We start from the raw sequence: 15,579 nt of genomic DNA, 5'->3' as shown, positions 1-15,579 counted from the left end.
GGTCCACCCCGGGTCCCGACCCCGGACAGCCAGCACCCCATCCATGGCCACCGGATCTGTGTGTCTCCCCTTCCACAAGGGATAGGGGGGAGCAGAGGAGAAAAGAAAAGAAACGGCAGATCAACTGGTCTAAAAAAAGGGGGGCTATTCAAAGGCTAGAGTATACAAATGAGTTTTGAGATGGGACTTAAATGTTTCTACTGAGGTAGCATCTCTAACTGTTACCGGGAGGGCATTCCATAGTGCTGGAGCCCGAATAGAAAACGCTCTACAGCCCGCAGACTTTTTTTGGGCTCTGGGAATCACTAATAAGCCGGAGTTCTTTGAACGCAGATTTCTTGCCGGGACATATGGTACAATGCAATCGACAAGATAGGACGGAGCTAGACGTGTAGTATTTTATACGTAAGTAGTAAAACCTTAAAGTCGCATCTTAAGTGCACAGGAAGCCAGTGCAGGTGAGCCAGTATAGGCGTAATATGATCAAACTTTCTTGTTCTTGTCAAAAGTCTAGCAGCCGCATTTTGTACCAACTGTAATCTTTTAATGCTAGACATAGGGAGACCCGAAAATAATACGTTACAGTAATCGAGACGAGACGTAACGAACGCATGAATAATGAACGAATTTTAGCGATATTACGGAGATGAAAGAAGGCCGTTTTAGTAACACTCTTAATGTGTGACTCAAAGGAGAGAGTTGGGTCGAAGATAATACCCAGATTCTTTACTGAGTCGCTTTGTGTAATTGTTTGGTTGTCAAATGTTAAGGTGGTATTATCAAATAAATGTCGGTGTTTAGCAGGACCGATAATCAGCATTTCCGTTTTCTTAGTGTTGAGTTGCAAGAAGTTAGCGGACATCCATTGTTTAATTTCATTAAGACACGCCTCCAGCTGACTACAATCCGGCGTGTTGGTCAGCTTTAGGGGCATGTAGAGTTGGGTGTCATCAGCATAGCAATGAAAGCTAACACCGTATTTGCGTATGATGTCGCCTAGCGGCAACATGTAAATACTAAAGAGTGCAGGGCCAAGAACCGAACCTTGGGGGACTCCGCACATTACCTTAACATAGTCCGAGGTCACATTGTTATGGGAGACGCACTGCATCCTGTCAGTAAGATAAGAGTTAAACCACGACAAGGCTAAGTCTGACATACCAATACGTGTTTTGATACGCTCTAATAAAATGTTATGATCGACGGTATCGAAAGCAGCGCTAAGATCAAGAAGCAGCAACATAGATGACGCATCAGAATCCATCGTTAGCAGTAGATCATTAGTCATTTTTGCGAGGGCTGTCTCCGTAGAGTGATTTGCCCTGAAACCGGATTGAAAAGGTTCACAGAGATTGTTAGACATTAAGTGTTCATTTAGCTGCTGTGCGACAATTTTTTCGAGGATTTTCGAGATAAACGGAAGGTGGGACACCGGCCGGTAGTTTACCATGAGGTCAGGATCAAGGTTAGGTCTTTTGAGCAAAGGATGAATAACCGCTTTTTTGAATGCTAGTGGAACAGTGCCAGAGGAAAGTGATAAGTTTATAATATTTAGCACTGATGGACCTAATAATACAAAAAGCTCCTTAATAAGTTTCCCAGGAAATGGGTCAAGTAGACATGTTGTTTGTTTTGTCCCATTGACACATCTTAACAATTCCTCTAGTGTTATTTCATCAAAGAGAGAGAAACTATTTTGGAGGGCGGTATTCTTCGTGGATACAGTCGTATCTGTGTTAATAGAACCCAGTTGTAGCTGCGATGCATTGTCTTTAATCTCCTTTCTAATGAGTTCAATTTTCTTATTAAAGAAATTCATAAAATCATCTGCTGAGTGGGTGGAGCTACTGGGAGGAGTCCCTTGTTGGGTTAGCGATGCTACTGTACTAAACAAAAATTTCGGATCATTTTTGTTGAGGTGGATGAGATTTGAGTAATATTTAGCTTTAGCTAGGGTAAGCATGTGTTTATAAGTTATTAAACTATCACTCCATGCTTGATGGAAAACCTCAAGTTTAGTAGCGCGCCATTTGCGTTCCAGCTTTCTACATGATAATTTATGGGCTCTAGTTTCTTCTGTAAACCATGGGGTGCGCCTTTTAGGGGCTCTTTTAAGCTTTAACGGTGCTATACTATCAATGGTGTCGCGCAGGGCGTCGTTAAAGTTGTTAGTGAGGTTATCAATAGAGCCGACATAATTTGGGAATGGTGCCATTACCGAAGGCAGTAGGCCAGCAAGAGTCATCGTTGTGGCAGCATTAATGTTGCGGCTGCTATAGTAGTTATTATTATTAGTTTGTTGACAATGAGTCAGAACTTCAAATTTTATAAGGTAATGATCGGACATTACTTTAGTATACGGGAGTATCGTAACTTTGGAGGTGGTGACACTCCTGACCAGCACTAGATCTATCGTATTTCCGTTGCGATGCGTAGGTTCATTTATTATTTGTGTAAGACCACAGCTATCAATTATAGTCTGGAGCGCCATGCACTGAGGGTCCGATGGGGTATTCATATGGATATTAAAGTCCCCCATTATGATTATATTGTCGGCGTGCGTCACTAAATCAGCAACGAACTCTGAAAATTCACTGATGAAGTCCGAATTGGGTCCTGGGGGGGCGGTAGATAACAGCCAGGTGGAGAGGCAGCGGTGTGACAAACCTCATAGTAAGCATCTCAAACGAGTTATATTTATTATTTAGGTTCGGGGTAAGATTAAAGTTTTTATTGTGTATGAGTGCAACTCCCCCACCCCTTTTAATGGGACGGGCAATATGCGCTCCCGCATAGCCAGGAGGAGACGCCTCACCCAGCGCAAAGAAATCGTCTGGTTTGAGCCAGGTCTTGGCGAGACCAATAACGTCAAGATTATTGTCTCTAATGACCTCATTAACTAATAACGTTTTGGAAGATAATGATCTTATGTTTAAGAAGCCCATATTATAGGTAGTGGGCTGTTTTGAGGAGTTTTTGTTGAAATTATCCGTAGTAGCAATATTAATAATGTTGTGTTTATTATGTGTAGTGCACTTTAAATAATTTCGACCATATCTAGGAATTGATATGACGGGAATTTTCCGATTGTTTGCTTGATGTTGTGATAAACCGAACGCATCATATCTTGCCACCTCAGTAGAGTGCATGTCTACTTCTGACACAGAAAAAACATTTTTTGAGTTGTGTATTGTTCTAAAATAGTTGCTATGTGTGCAGGTATTATCCAGCCTGGCGCTGGCTAGTTCTATTTTAACTAACTTCTCACCCGGACTAGCGCTTCTCTGAGGATTAGCCTTTCGCTTTGTTGTTAGCCCCGCTCGGCATCCCCGCTTCTGCTTCCGCTCACACCGCTTACGTGTCTTCCGTTGACGGTCCTCGCTGGCACTTAACTCCGCTGCTTTCGAGGCCGCTGGATGTAGCCAGCGAAGAATCCCCATGGTAGCGAGGAGGTCGAAAGTACCCGCATCTTTCAGCCTATAACGGCCCGATCTATCCACATCCAGAATCGTCTGTCGGTCGTATCTGATCACGAAGTGTCCACGCTGTGAGCCAGCCATGAAATAGACAGAATTGACGGGTATTTTTGCCAAATCGCTCTACACTTCCAAGAGCGTCTGCAAGCCGCTGCCATCAGGGCGCCGCCATCTTGTCATTTAGTAGTAAGTAAACAAACAAAGACTCCTAATTAGTCTGCTGACGTATGCAGTAACATATTGTGTCATTTATCTACCTATTATTTTGTCTACATTATGAGGGACAAACTGTAAAAATGTATTATTAATCTACTTGTTCATTTACTGTTAATATCTGCTTATTTTCTGTTTTAACATGTTCTATCTACACTTCTGTTAAAATGTAATAATCACTTATTCTTCTCTTCTTTGATACTTGACATTAGTTTTGGATGATACCATACATTTAGGTATCGATCCGATACCAAGTAGTTACAGGATCATACATTGGTCATATTCAAAGTCCTCATGTGTCCAGGGACATATTTACTGACTTTATAAACGCCGTGGTCAGAGTTGGAATTGCCACAAAACACATTTAAACACTCCAAGGTCAGGGTGCCCAAACATTTTGCCTCCAAGGGCCAAAGTGAAAATGTGCCACTGGTCCTTGGGCCAAACAATTTCTACCATGCAACAGCACCAGGACTGAGGAATTTAGATTCCTACTGGCAATAACTAATTGGTAGGAGAGATTGTCGCATTCAGTTTGCATGCAAAATACATCTTGTGGTTAATCTGCATGCATACTTGATTGATGCGGTTAGTTTTTGTGATTGATCACATGCGTTATCTCAGGGGTGTCCAAACGACACGGCCCAAATGCCAAACACGCATTTTTCCCCATCATTGTTTGGTGCGTGGACGACAAATGAGTCTTCAATTCTTCAATACCGTGGCCCCGGGTATTTGCCAGCGATCTCAACATCAATATGTTTCCGTTCCCAATCAGCAAACTTGAAACAGCCTCCTCTGGACTGAACAGCAAGAAGTCCCCTGGTCCTGACAATATTCCCCCACTGTACTGGAAAGATAATTGATTGATTGATTAAAACTTGTATTAGTAGATTGCACAGTACAGTACATATTCCGTACAATTGACCACTAAATGGTAACACCCGAATAAGTTTTTCAACTCGTTTAAGTCGGGGTCCACATTCATAAGACCTGGAGATTTGCAATCATGTGTATACCTCCCATGAAGCACCCTCACTCTGGCTATCCTCGTACACTCGCCATGTCCCAAAGAAGGGAAATCTTATTCTCCATGACAATTACCGCGGGATCTCCTTAACTGCCATAGCGGCCAAGTTATACAACAAGATGCTCCTAAACAGATTTGTCCCCAAAGTAGATCTCTGTGCCAATCAGAACAACTTTCATAGAGGATGTTCTACTCTCTCGCAAATCCTATCATTGAGGAAGACAGTGGAAGAAATGAGGAACGTAAAAGAAAGATCTTACATTACTGTTCGTTGACTTCAAGAAAGCCTTCGATCCTGTCAACAGAAAGGCCATGTTTATCATTCTACCCCCGCTATGGTCTTCCAGATGAGATTGTTCTGACCATGAAGGCTCTTTACACCAATACCAGTACAAGAGTTATCACCCATTTACCATGAATTGATTAACGTGGACGCTGACTTAAAGAAGTCGAAAAACTTATTCGGGTGTTACCATTTAGTGGTCAATTGTACGGAATATGTACTGTACTGTGCAATCTACTAATAAAAGTTTCAATCAATCAATCAAAACCCCTGACGGAGAAACTGGGTGGTTTGTAATCAGCGCTGACGTTTTACAGGGAGACACTCTAGCCCCTTTTCTTTTTATCATCGTCCTCCATTACGTCCTCCGCGTCTCTCTTGATGCTCACATAGCAACATCATGGGCTGCTACTAAAGCCCCAAACTAGCTGCAGACACCCGGCGAAATACATCACAGATTTTGATTTTGCAGATTACATTGCTATACCATCCAACTGGTCGGCAGATGCAGAGGCCCTTCTCCATGCTCTAGGGCAGTATTTTTCAACCACTGTGCCACGGAACACTAGTGTGCCGTAAGGTATTGACTGATGTGCCGTGGGAAATTTCACAATGTCACCAATCCATCCATCCATTTTCTACCGCTTGTTCCTTTTGGGGTCGCGGGGAGTGCTGGAGCCTATCTCAGCTGTATTCGGGCAGAAGGCGGTGTACACCCTGGACAAGTCGCCACCTCATCGCCTAATTGTTCTTAAAAAACATTTTTTGCAAAACACTATTTGTATTCTACAAATAATGTGCCGTTGTTGAGTGTCCGTGTTATTATAATAATAATAATAATAATAGATTTTATTTGTAAAAGCATTTGTGACAGACTCTGACCGTGTCCCGGGTTCTCAGGACCATCTAGGACAAACATCGCTTCGAGCAGGGTTGTGACTTTGTGTATTTTTCAATAAGACAAGTCTTTTGTGCTTTTCAGCACTTGCCTCCCTCTGCTGCTCGCTCCGCCGTCTGCTTCAGCTTTTCAGCCGGCCGCGTCTTCTGCGTCTTCTCCGTCTCTCTCGCTCCTCCAGCACTTCTGGCTCTCCACCTCTTTCTGCCCCATCATTCTCGGCTGATTCCCTTTTAACCACTGCGAGGGGATTAGCCGAGTCGCTCTCGTCGCGCACCGTTTTGCCGCTTGCTCGCCGTCCACGCCTCCTCGCCGCCATCTTGGAGCGGGCGCCGTCGGTCCGCCGGCCCCGCCTCCCCACAGCATTTTACATTGAACAAACAACCTCAAAGTGCTACAGTGCATACAAAAAAAAAAACAACACTAGAACCACAAATAGCTGCCCCCAACGAGTAAAATAAATAGTAAAATAAAATAAAAACTAGAACAGCCTAATAGCTAGAACTGGCACACATATATCTAGCGAAAGGCTTTTTTTTTTTTTTAAATAAAAGGGTTTTTAAGCATCCACAGTCTGTGGTGCCCACAGGTGGTTAGGGAGAGCGTTCCACAGACTGGGAGTGGCGGAGCAGAAAACTCTGTCTCCCATAGTTCGAAGCTTTGTCCTCTGAGGTTGGAGGAGGTTAGCCTGTCCTACATTTACTGTTACGTGCGGCCCTCTGAAGGCATCCATAACTGCCATGTGGCCCTTCATGAAAAGGAGTTTGACACTTTCTGCAGACCATCTGTCTGTGACATGAAGAGGTGGTCATGCACACGTCAAGGTAGCTGACAAGAGACACCAAGCCAACACTTTTCCTGACAGAATGACTGCAACATTTTAGTGCTTCTGCACAATTTTGGCATACAGCAGACATGAGATGGTTTTAACACCTTAAGTGTGAGTTAGTTGTGGTTGATCCACTGTGACTGACAGTCAGATGGAGCTGAAAGCGCTAAGAATAAGTCAGGTTCATTTGTTTTCACACTGAATTTATCTAAATCAAGTTTTGGCCTTTGAATTTTGTGTTTTTACATAATTTGTGAGCATAGAAAAAAACAATTCCGAAAAACGACTTAATACTGTAGCAAACGATCCTGTCTCAGAACACAATGCCTTTTTGCTGATCTGTGTCACATGACTTCAAACTTGACACCTCATTGGCTGGTTCTCAAACAGGATCGATAGCTTCAGTCATAATTTACGGGAAGTGAGTTTTGAGGCAAAACACTTTTTTTTTTGCTAGGCGTCTGAAATAGGAGGTTTGGTGGAAGCGACAGAAGATGCTGGAACAAGAGGAGAAAGAAACAGAGGTTTTTATTTTTTAAATCGTCTGCAACAAAAAACTGTTTCAGGTGCCGGAATAAGTTTGTCATGCTGCAGTATTTATTTAATTTTTTTAAACTTTGCAGCATGCAGTCACTTGTTCCACGCCTGTTGCCACAAAACCAAACCACTGATGACACTTTTCCTTTCTTTTCTTGGGAACAAACGTCTCGCTTACGTTTGCGTAAGCCATGTTTTGCTAGGCGTCTGGAAGAAAGGGGCGGGCGGAAGCTACAGAAGCTCCTGGGTGCAAAACAAATTCTGGAACAAAAGGAGAACGAAACACAATAATTGTTTTAATTTCTTTAATTGTCTGCAACAAAAAACTGTTTAAGATGCTGGAATAAGTTTGTCGTGCTGCTGCCTTTTCTTTTTCTTTTTTTACTTTGCAGCGTGCAGTCTGTTGTTCCACGCCCGTTGCCACAAAACCAAACCACTGACGACACTTTTCTTTTCTTGGGAACAAACGTCTCACTCTCGTTTGCGTTAGCCATGTTTTTGCTAGGAGTTTGGAATAAAGGGGCGGGCGGAAGCTACAGAAGCTTCTAAGTAAAAAACAATGCTGGAATAATAGGAGAAAAAACACAGAGGTTTTAATTTTTTAAATCGTCTGCAACAAAAAACTGTTTCAGATGCTGGAATAAGTTTGTTGTGCTGCTGCCTTTTTATCATTATTATTTTTTTAAACTTTGCAGCGTGCAGTCACTTGTTCCACGCCTGTTGCCGCAAAACCGAACCACTGACTACACTTTTCTTTTCTTTGGAACAAACGTCTCGCTCTCGTTTGTGTTTTGCTAGGCGTCTGAAATAAAGGGGCGGGCGGAATCTCCTGGGGGCAAAAATGGCAAGCGCAAGAGGACATAAAACAAAGATTGTTTTGTTTTTTTTCTAAATTGTATGCAACAAAAAAAAACTTGAATTTAATGATAAAATCGATTTATCGTGTGATTGCCATTGCCGATGAATGCCTTTTAATGGCGACCCCCTCTGACTTACACCATACTTGCCAACCCTCCCGGATTTTCCGGGAGACTCCCGAAATTCAGCGCCTCTCCCGAAAACCTCCCGGGACAAATTTTCTTCCGAAAATCTCCCGAAATTCAGGCGGACCTGGAGGCCACGCCCCCTCCAGCTCCATGCGGACCTGGAGGGTTCCTCCAGGTTGCATGCAGCAATGTTGTTGTTAAGTCTTGGCGAAAATGAGGACTCAGATGCAGAAGAGAGACAATTGACTCAGACTTTATTTAATTAGTTTTCTTTGCTATCTCTTGGACAGAGTGATTAAACAAAGTGGCTACAAAATCTATCTATGATATACTCGAGCAACAAGAGGATGTGTAGCATAGGACATAAGGCAATAAACAGAAAATCACTCCATCAGGAGGAAAAGGGCAATAGCAAAAGTTCTATACGAGTCTAATAACAAAAAACCAACAATCTATGATAATCTACAAAAAGGTAATTTCACTCATGAAAAGAAGTCGAGAAGCTATAAACAGAAAATATGTTATAAAGAGTTGAGAAACCTGCAAACTTAAAGCGCTCCAGAAGGAGGAAAAAAAAAAAAGGAAGACAAGGCACTATGAAAATTGATACAAAAAGACTTGACCGAAAAAACTTTAGCAAAAGAAAATCACTCTCTCAGAGGAAACAAAGAAATCAATAAATAAAGCGAGACAATACTTATCAAGGCTGTGGACAAGGCTGGAGGTACGTAGCGAGACGATATACTCTGGCAACAAGACAGGGGAAGACGAGGACTATATACACATGAGGGAGGGTGACACAGGTGGGTGGACACAATCAGGCAATCAGGAGAGACATCAGACCAGTGACACAGGAGGAAGAGCAAGTGGCCTGAAACGAGAGGAGGATTAGAATTTTCAAAATAAAACAGGAAGTTTGCCAGACAACCCCAAAACAGGACTTCCCTCACCACGATGTGACAGTTGTTGTAATATATTGAGTTGGAAGCAATAAACAGGCGAGGGGATGAAGTATGTCTCTTTACTGTAGACTTCAGAACAGACTCACACCTGACGTCAGGTGCGCAACACCACGTAAATCGTTGGCCAACCAAAAAGTAACCCCAGTACGCTATAGCCAACATTCACCAGGAGATGGCAACAGACAAACATAGATCAAGTTCATTCAAGTTTCAAGTTTATTCACAATACCATATAACAATTACAATAGTAGTGAATATAACATTTAAAGATGTTGGTACGTGAAAGGGTCTCCCAAATAAGCTAGAAGAAGCTTTTGACAGGGGGTCCAGAGGACAGTATATACATGGAATGATGAAACATGGTAGCAAGCACAACAACAAAAACAAAAACAAAACAAACAAAAAACAACAACGCTATATGATTAACACAAGATAATAGTACTAAAGCAAGCATACACATACATACATACATTCATTCAACCATGCAAAACCCAACAGTAGTCTACCCCACATGAGGCATTAAAGATAGGTGGTTAATAGGTAAGTTTTCAGTTTCTTTTTGAAGTTGGAGAATGGATACAGCATCTTGAGGCTCTCATTAAGCCGGTTCCAAATCTTTGGTCCCCTGCATACAACACTTCGAGCGGTGCAAGCCAGCAAACATGTTTACCTGATATCAGATCTAAGTTACGAGTGTTGTGGGCATGCTGGGGATGGTAGATAGGAACCAAGCTACAGAGCCTAAGATTCAGCCTGTAAATGACTTGATAGGTTAAACATAACTAAACACATCACTCTATTACATTCCTCCCCTTTTAGAAATGTAGAAGTTACTCAAAAGAAATAAACAACCCAACCAAAAAATGCAGCAGCTCAATTAAAAAACTGTACTTAAGCCACATTATTTTTATTTTTTTTAGTACTGAACTCTTAACCCTCATTTGTAAACAATAACATGCTTATTATACAAACAGTATTTGTACATCTTTAACACAGATTTTTATACTGTCTTCAGAGATTCAGTTTTTTTGGTGGTACTCGAAACCTTTCTGGGTACCTGCGGATCACTGGTGGGGTTTTTGTTGTGGGTGATCTGGGTTCTGATGATGGCAACTCAGCAGCCCTTGAATCTGGTTCAATGATTAGACTAGTTTGTGTCTGACTCACTGATGGTCCTGATGATGGAACTGAAACAGCACTGTCCAGTTGTACTGATGGCACATTTTCTGCAACTGGTGGAGACGTGATAACTGGCAGTCTCTCCATGTTTTCTCGCCATGGTAACATGTGATCCACATGCACTGTGCGCTGTCTCTGTCCCTCTTGATATATATATATATATATATATATATATATATATATATATATATATATATATATATATATATAAGAAAATACTTCACTTTCAGTGAATTCTATATATATATATATATATATATATATATATATATATATATATATATATATATATATATATATATATATATATATATATATATATATACAGAGGTGGGTAGAGTAGCCAGAAATTGTACTCAAGTAAGAGTACTGTTACTTTAGAGATTTATTACTCAAGTAAAAGTAATGAGTAGTCACCCAAATATTTACTTGAGTAAAAGTAAAAAGTATGTTGTGAAAAAACTACTCAAGTACTGAGTAACTGATGAGTAACATACACACACATATCATATATATATATATATATATATATATATATATATATATATATATATATATATATATATATATATATATACATATATACACATACATTGATATATACAGTATATCATTTATATTTATTTATTTTGCCGTTTTTGTTTACCTGTTAAAGGTGTTTTAATGAATATACATGCATGTTTAACACATATAGATTCCTTTCTTTCATGTTGACAAGAATATAAGTTGGTGTATTACCTGATTCTGATGACTTGCATTGATTGTAATCAGACAGCAGTGCTTAACGTCCACGTTTTCAAATGCAGGAGAAAAAAAGTTCCTCCTTTCTGTCTAATACCACATGAAAGTGGTTGGTTTTTGGTATCTTATTTGTCCAGCTTCCATATTCGTTTTCACACACTTTACAAGAAATACATTGGCGGCAAACTCCGTAGCTTGCTAGCTTGTTTGCGCTGGCTTTCGGAGACTCTTATTTTGAAAGCGCAGGCGCGATGGAGCGGCACTTTTATTGTGAAGACAGGAACTGTGCAGTCAGTCTTTAGGCTTGTGACGGGATGTACGTTTGAAATAAAAAAGTGTCTTTTTTCCTTCACACTTTTGATTGATTGATTGAAACTTGTATTAGTAGATTGCACAGTACAGTACATATTCCGTACAATTGACCACTAAATGGTAACACCCCAATAAGTTTTTCAACTTGTTTAAGTCAGGTCATGTGACCGCCTGGCTCTGTTTGATTGGTCCAACGTCACCAGTGACTGCATCTGATTGGTGGAACGGAGTCAAACGTCACTAGTGACTGCATTTTATTGGTGGAACGGAGTGAAACGTCACCAGTAACGCAGGCACTTTGAAGGTCTGTCTGACAGACCAAAACAAACAAAGCGTGCATTAACAGATCGATAAAAATTAGTAGCGAGTAGCGAGCTGAATGTAGATAAAAGTAGTGGAGTAAAAGTAGCGTTTCTTCTCTATAAATATACTCAAGTAAAAGTAAAAGTAAGTTGCATTAAAACTACTCTTAGAAGTACAATTTATCCCAAAAGTTACTCAAGTAGATGTAACGGAGTAAATGTAGCGCGTTACTACCCACCTCTGTATATATATATATATATATATATATATATATATATATATATATATGAAATACTTGACTTGGTGAATTCTAGCTGTAAATATACTCCTCCCCTCTTAGCCACGCCCCCAACCACGCCCCCCACACCCACCCCCCACCTCCCGAAATCGGAGGTCTCAAGGTTGGCAAGTATGACTTACACTGTGTTTATTTTGGGTCCCCCGGCTGACAGGCAGCTAGCAGCTAACTGTGTACGTCCATAATTTGGAACTCCGTTAATAATCATCACCTCTATTGCGGCAAATACATGACATTACTTCATATATTAAGTTTCATTATGAGGTATTGTTATCACTGGAGGACGAGGCTAAACATGTTACACGCCAAGAGCTTAATATGGCTTTGTGGCTTAGACCTTATGTGCTGTCAGAGACCCTGAAGCCCATCCCTGAAGGAAGTCTTATCTCCAAGTGAAAGCATGTCAACAATTCGTGACAGTTGACAATGAAATGTGTCTCAGGTTTCAGACTGCAGTGATGTGGAGTGAATCACATGGGGGGGGGGGGGGGATGGGGGGCAGTGTTGTTATGGGGGACTTTTGGACTGTGTAGTCTGGTACTAAAAGTGTGCGGGCAGACTGGTGGTGCTGGGAAGACGCTGAGCGACTTCTTGAGGAGATCAAACATGGGAGTGTGCGATGAACAAGGGTAAGTAAGGGACTCCACTTTGTTCTGGAAATGTGAGTTTGGCATGATGGCGAGAACTGAGTCACCTTACGTCTACTGAAAGTCTCTTTCAGCCTTTCTTCCTCACTTCTTTGGGGTTAGGCTTTTAATTAAATGATTTGATTCATTATTCATTTTTGAGCAACGACAGTTTAAAAAAAAAAGGGCCTTATTCATTAGTGATGAAAAAAAAGTCACACATTAATAATACTTATTAATAATTATTTTATGTTTTGTGTGTGTGTGTGTGTGTGTGTTTTGCTCTTTTTTTTGTCATAGAAAACATATTTTTTTATGGCAAAAACACAAAATATGCAATATTTCCCACCCAAAACATTTCAAAGTGGAATATTTAGTGTCAAGTAATTCGAGCGGTAAATTGGTCAATTATCCATAACAACATGGATTTTGATTCATTATTGTTTTTTGAATCAACGACAGTTTTTGAAAAAGGGCCTCATTCATAAGTGTTAAAAATAAGTCACAAATTATTATATATTTTTTTAAACTTTACACTCATAAATCTCTAGATCACCTTCAGATCTATCAGTCAATAATACGTATTAATAATTATTTTATGTTTTTGTGTGTGTGTGTGTGTGTGTGTGTGTGTGTGTGTGTGTGTGTGTGTGTGTGTGTGTGTGTGTTTTTTGCCGTTTTTTTTGTCATAGAAAACATTTTTTTCAATGGCAAAAACACAAAATATGCAATATTTCCCCCCCAAAACATTTCAAAGTGGAATACTTAGTGTCAAGTAATTAGAGCCGTAAATTGGTCAATTATCCATAACAATGTGGATTTTGATTCATTATTGTTTTTTTGAATCAATGACAGTTTTTGAAAAAGGGCCTCATTCATAAGTGTTAAAAATAAGTCACAAATTATTATATATTTTTTTAAACTTTCCACTCATAAATCTCTAAATCACCTTCAGATCTATCAGTCAATAAGACGTATTAATAATTATTTTATGTTTTTGTGTGTGTGTGTTTTTGCCCTTTTTTTTTGTCATAGAAAACATTTTTTTTATGGCAAAAACACAAAATATGCAATATTTCCCCCCCAAAACATTTCAAAGTGGAATATTTAGTGTCAAGTAATTGGAGCCGTAAATTGGTCAATTATCCATAACAACGTGGATTTTGATTCATAATTATTTTTTGAGCAATGACAGTTTAAAAAAAACTTAGGTGTCCAATTACTTGACATCAAATATTTCACTTTAAAACATTTTTAGGGGAAAATATTGCATATTTTGTGTGTTTACCATAAAAAATAAGTTTTATATGACAAAAAGGGCATAAAACAAACACACACACACACCATCATCATCGGCGGTCACTCGAACGGGTATGACGAACCTCCTGGTAGGAGTGTATCCCTTTATGGAGGATGCCTGTGCGTGAATTTGTTTAACGTGGGGAGACTGGTGCACACGGTGGTGCACAGACAGTCACCAATCGGGTCAGGGTCCTGTGGCATGGAGTCCAAGACGACTGGGGACCCTTTTCTGCTGCAGCCTTCTTCCGCCATCGCAGCCGTTGTGGTAGTTCTTAAATCTACCGTCTTCCGCCTGCTCCGCCGTTGAGGTTTTCACCGTATCCCTGACTAGAGGGCAGTCAGGTACTAGACTTTTGCCAAGGGCCACCTGGGGTAACAGTAGTAAAGGGGTTAACCTCCTAGTGCCCCAAGACCCCATAGAGGAGCCTCCACTGCCGGATGCACTTTAATGTCATGCCAGGACACACACACACAATATAGATGTATATATATATATATATATATATATATATATATATATATGTTTGTGTGTGTGTATATATATATATATATATATACCGTATTTTCCGCACCATAAGGCGCCCTGGGTTATAAGCCGCGCCTTCAATGAACGGCATATTTCAAAACTTTGTCCACCTATAAGCCGCCCCGTGTTGTAAGCCGCATCTAACTGCGCTAAAGGAATGTCAAAAAAACAGTCAGATAGGTCAGTCAAACTTTAATAATATATTAAAACCAGCGTGATGTGGGCGCGCATGGAATCGTATATCAACATGGACGAAGCTGCGTGAAAAAAGCCACCCGGCCTCTTCGCGTAAACTTAAACTTACCTTAACCACTCGCTCATCTTTTCTTCATCCATCCCTTCGAGTTAGCTTTTATGATGACGCCGGCTGGAAAGGTCTCTTTTGGCAAGGTCTTCCTTTTGAATATCACCATGGGTGGAAGTTTCTGGCCATTAGCATGGCAAGCTAGAACCACAGTGAAGGATGACTTCTCATTCCCTGTGGTGCGAATATTCACCGTACGTGCTCCCGTTGTATCCACAGGAATATCAGTTGCTGTGAAATAGTAATCCGTGTGCGGATGGAGAGATTGCGTCTTTTCATGAACCGGATCCCTGTCGTTTAGTAGGAGCCATTTTGTGGTCTTTACAGATGTAAACACACAAAGGAAATTAAACGTACGGTAATATCCGCGCGCTTTTTCTTCTTCTACGCGGGCGGGTGGTTGCTTACAGTAGAAGAAGAAGCGCTTCCTGTTCTATGGGGGCGGGTGCTTACCTTGGCGGTTGCTTGTGTAGAAGAAGAAGCGCTTCCTGTTCTACCGGGAAAAAAGATGGCGGCTGTTTACCGTAGTTACGAGACCGAAACTTTATGAAAATGAATCTTAATATTTATCCATATATAAAGCGCACCGGGTTATAAGGTGCACTGTCAGCTTTTGAGAAAATCTGTGGTTTTTAGGTGCGCCTTATAGTGCGGAAAATACGGTATATATATATATATATATTCAACAAGAACAACATTAAATTGAGCTACAGCTGTATGAACAATATACGACAAATTATCTCAAACCACAACAAAACAATTGCAAATGAGCCGTCG

General features: G+C 40.7%; 1 protein-coding gene across 3 annotated transcripts in view; it reads left to right on the top strand.

Moving 5' to 3' along the window:
- Nucleotides 1-15,579, top strand: part of LOC133620616 (uncharacterized) — a 105,554-nt gene that overhangs the window by 60,652 nt on the left and 29,323 nt on the right. The window contains exon 1 of one of the 3 annotated variants that reach the window (XM_061982212.1): nt 12,570-12,673. The exons of the other annotated variants lie outside the window; for them this stretch is intronic. Within the exon in view, the coding sequence (XP_061838196.1) occupies nt 12,651-12,673 (23 nt within the window). The 5' untranslated portion in view covers nt 12,570-12,650. Of the gene's footprint in view, nt 1-12,569; nt 12,674-15,579 lie in introns of those variants that run through there. 3 annotated transcript variants of the gene reach the window in all.

This window comes from Nerophis lumbriciformis, linkage group LG24, assembly GCF_033978685.3.
Source record: "Nerophis lumbriciformis linkage group LG24, RoL_Nlum_v2.1, whole genome shotgun sequence".
NCBI classification, from domain to species: domain Eukaryota; kingdom Metazoa; phylum Chordata; class Actinopteri; order Syngnathiformes; family Syngnathidae; genus Nerophis; species Nerophis lumbriciformis.
Note: the sequence above shows the minus strand (reverse complement) of the source record. Positions and strands in the feature narration are given on the sequence as shown.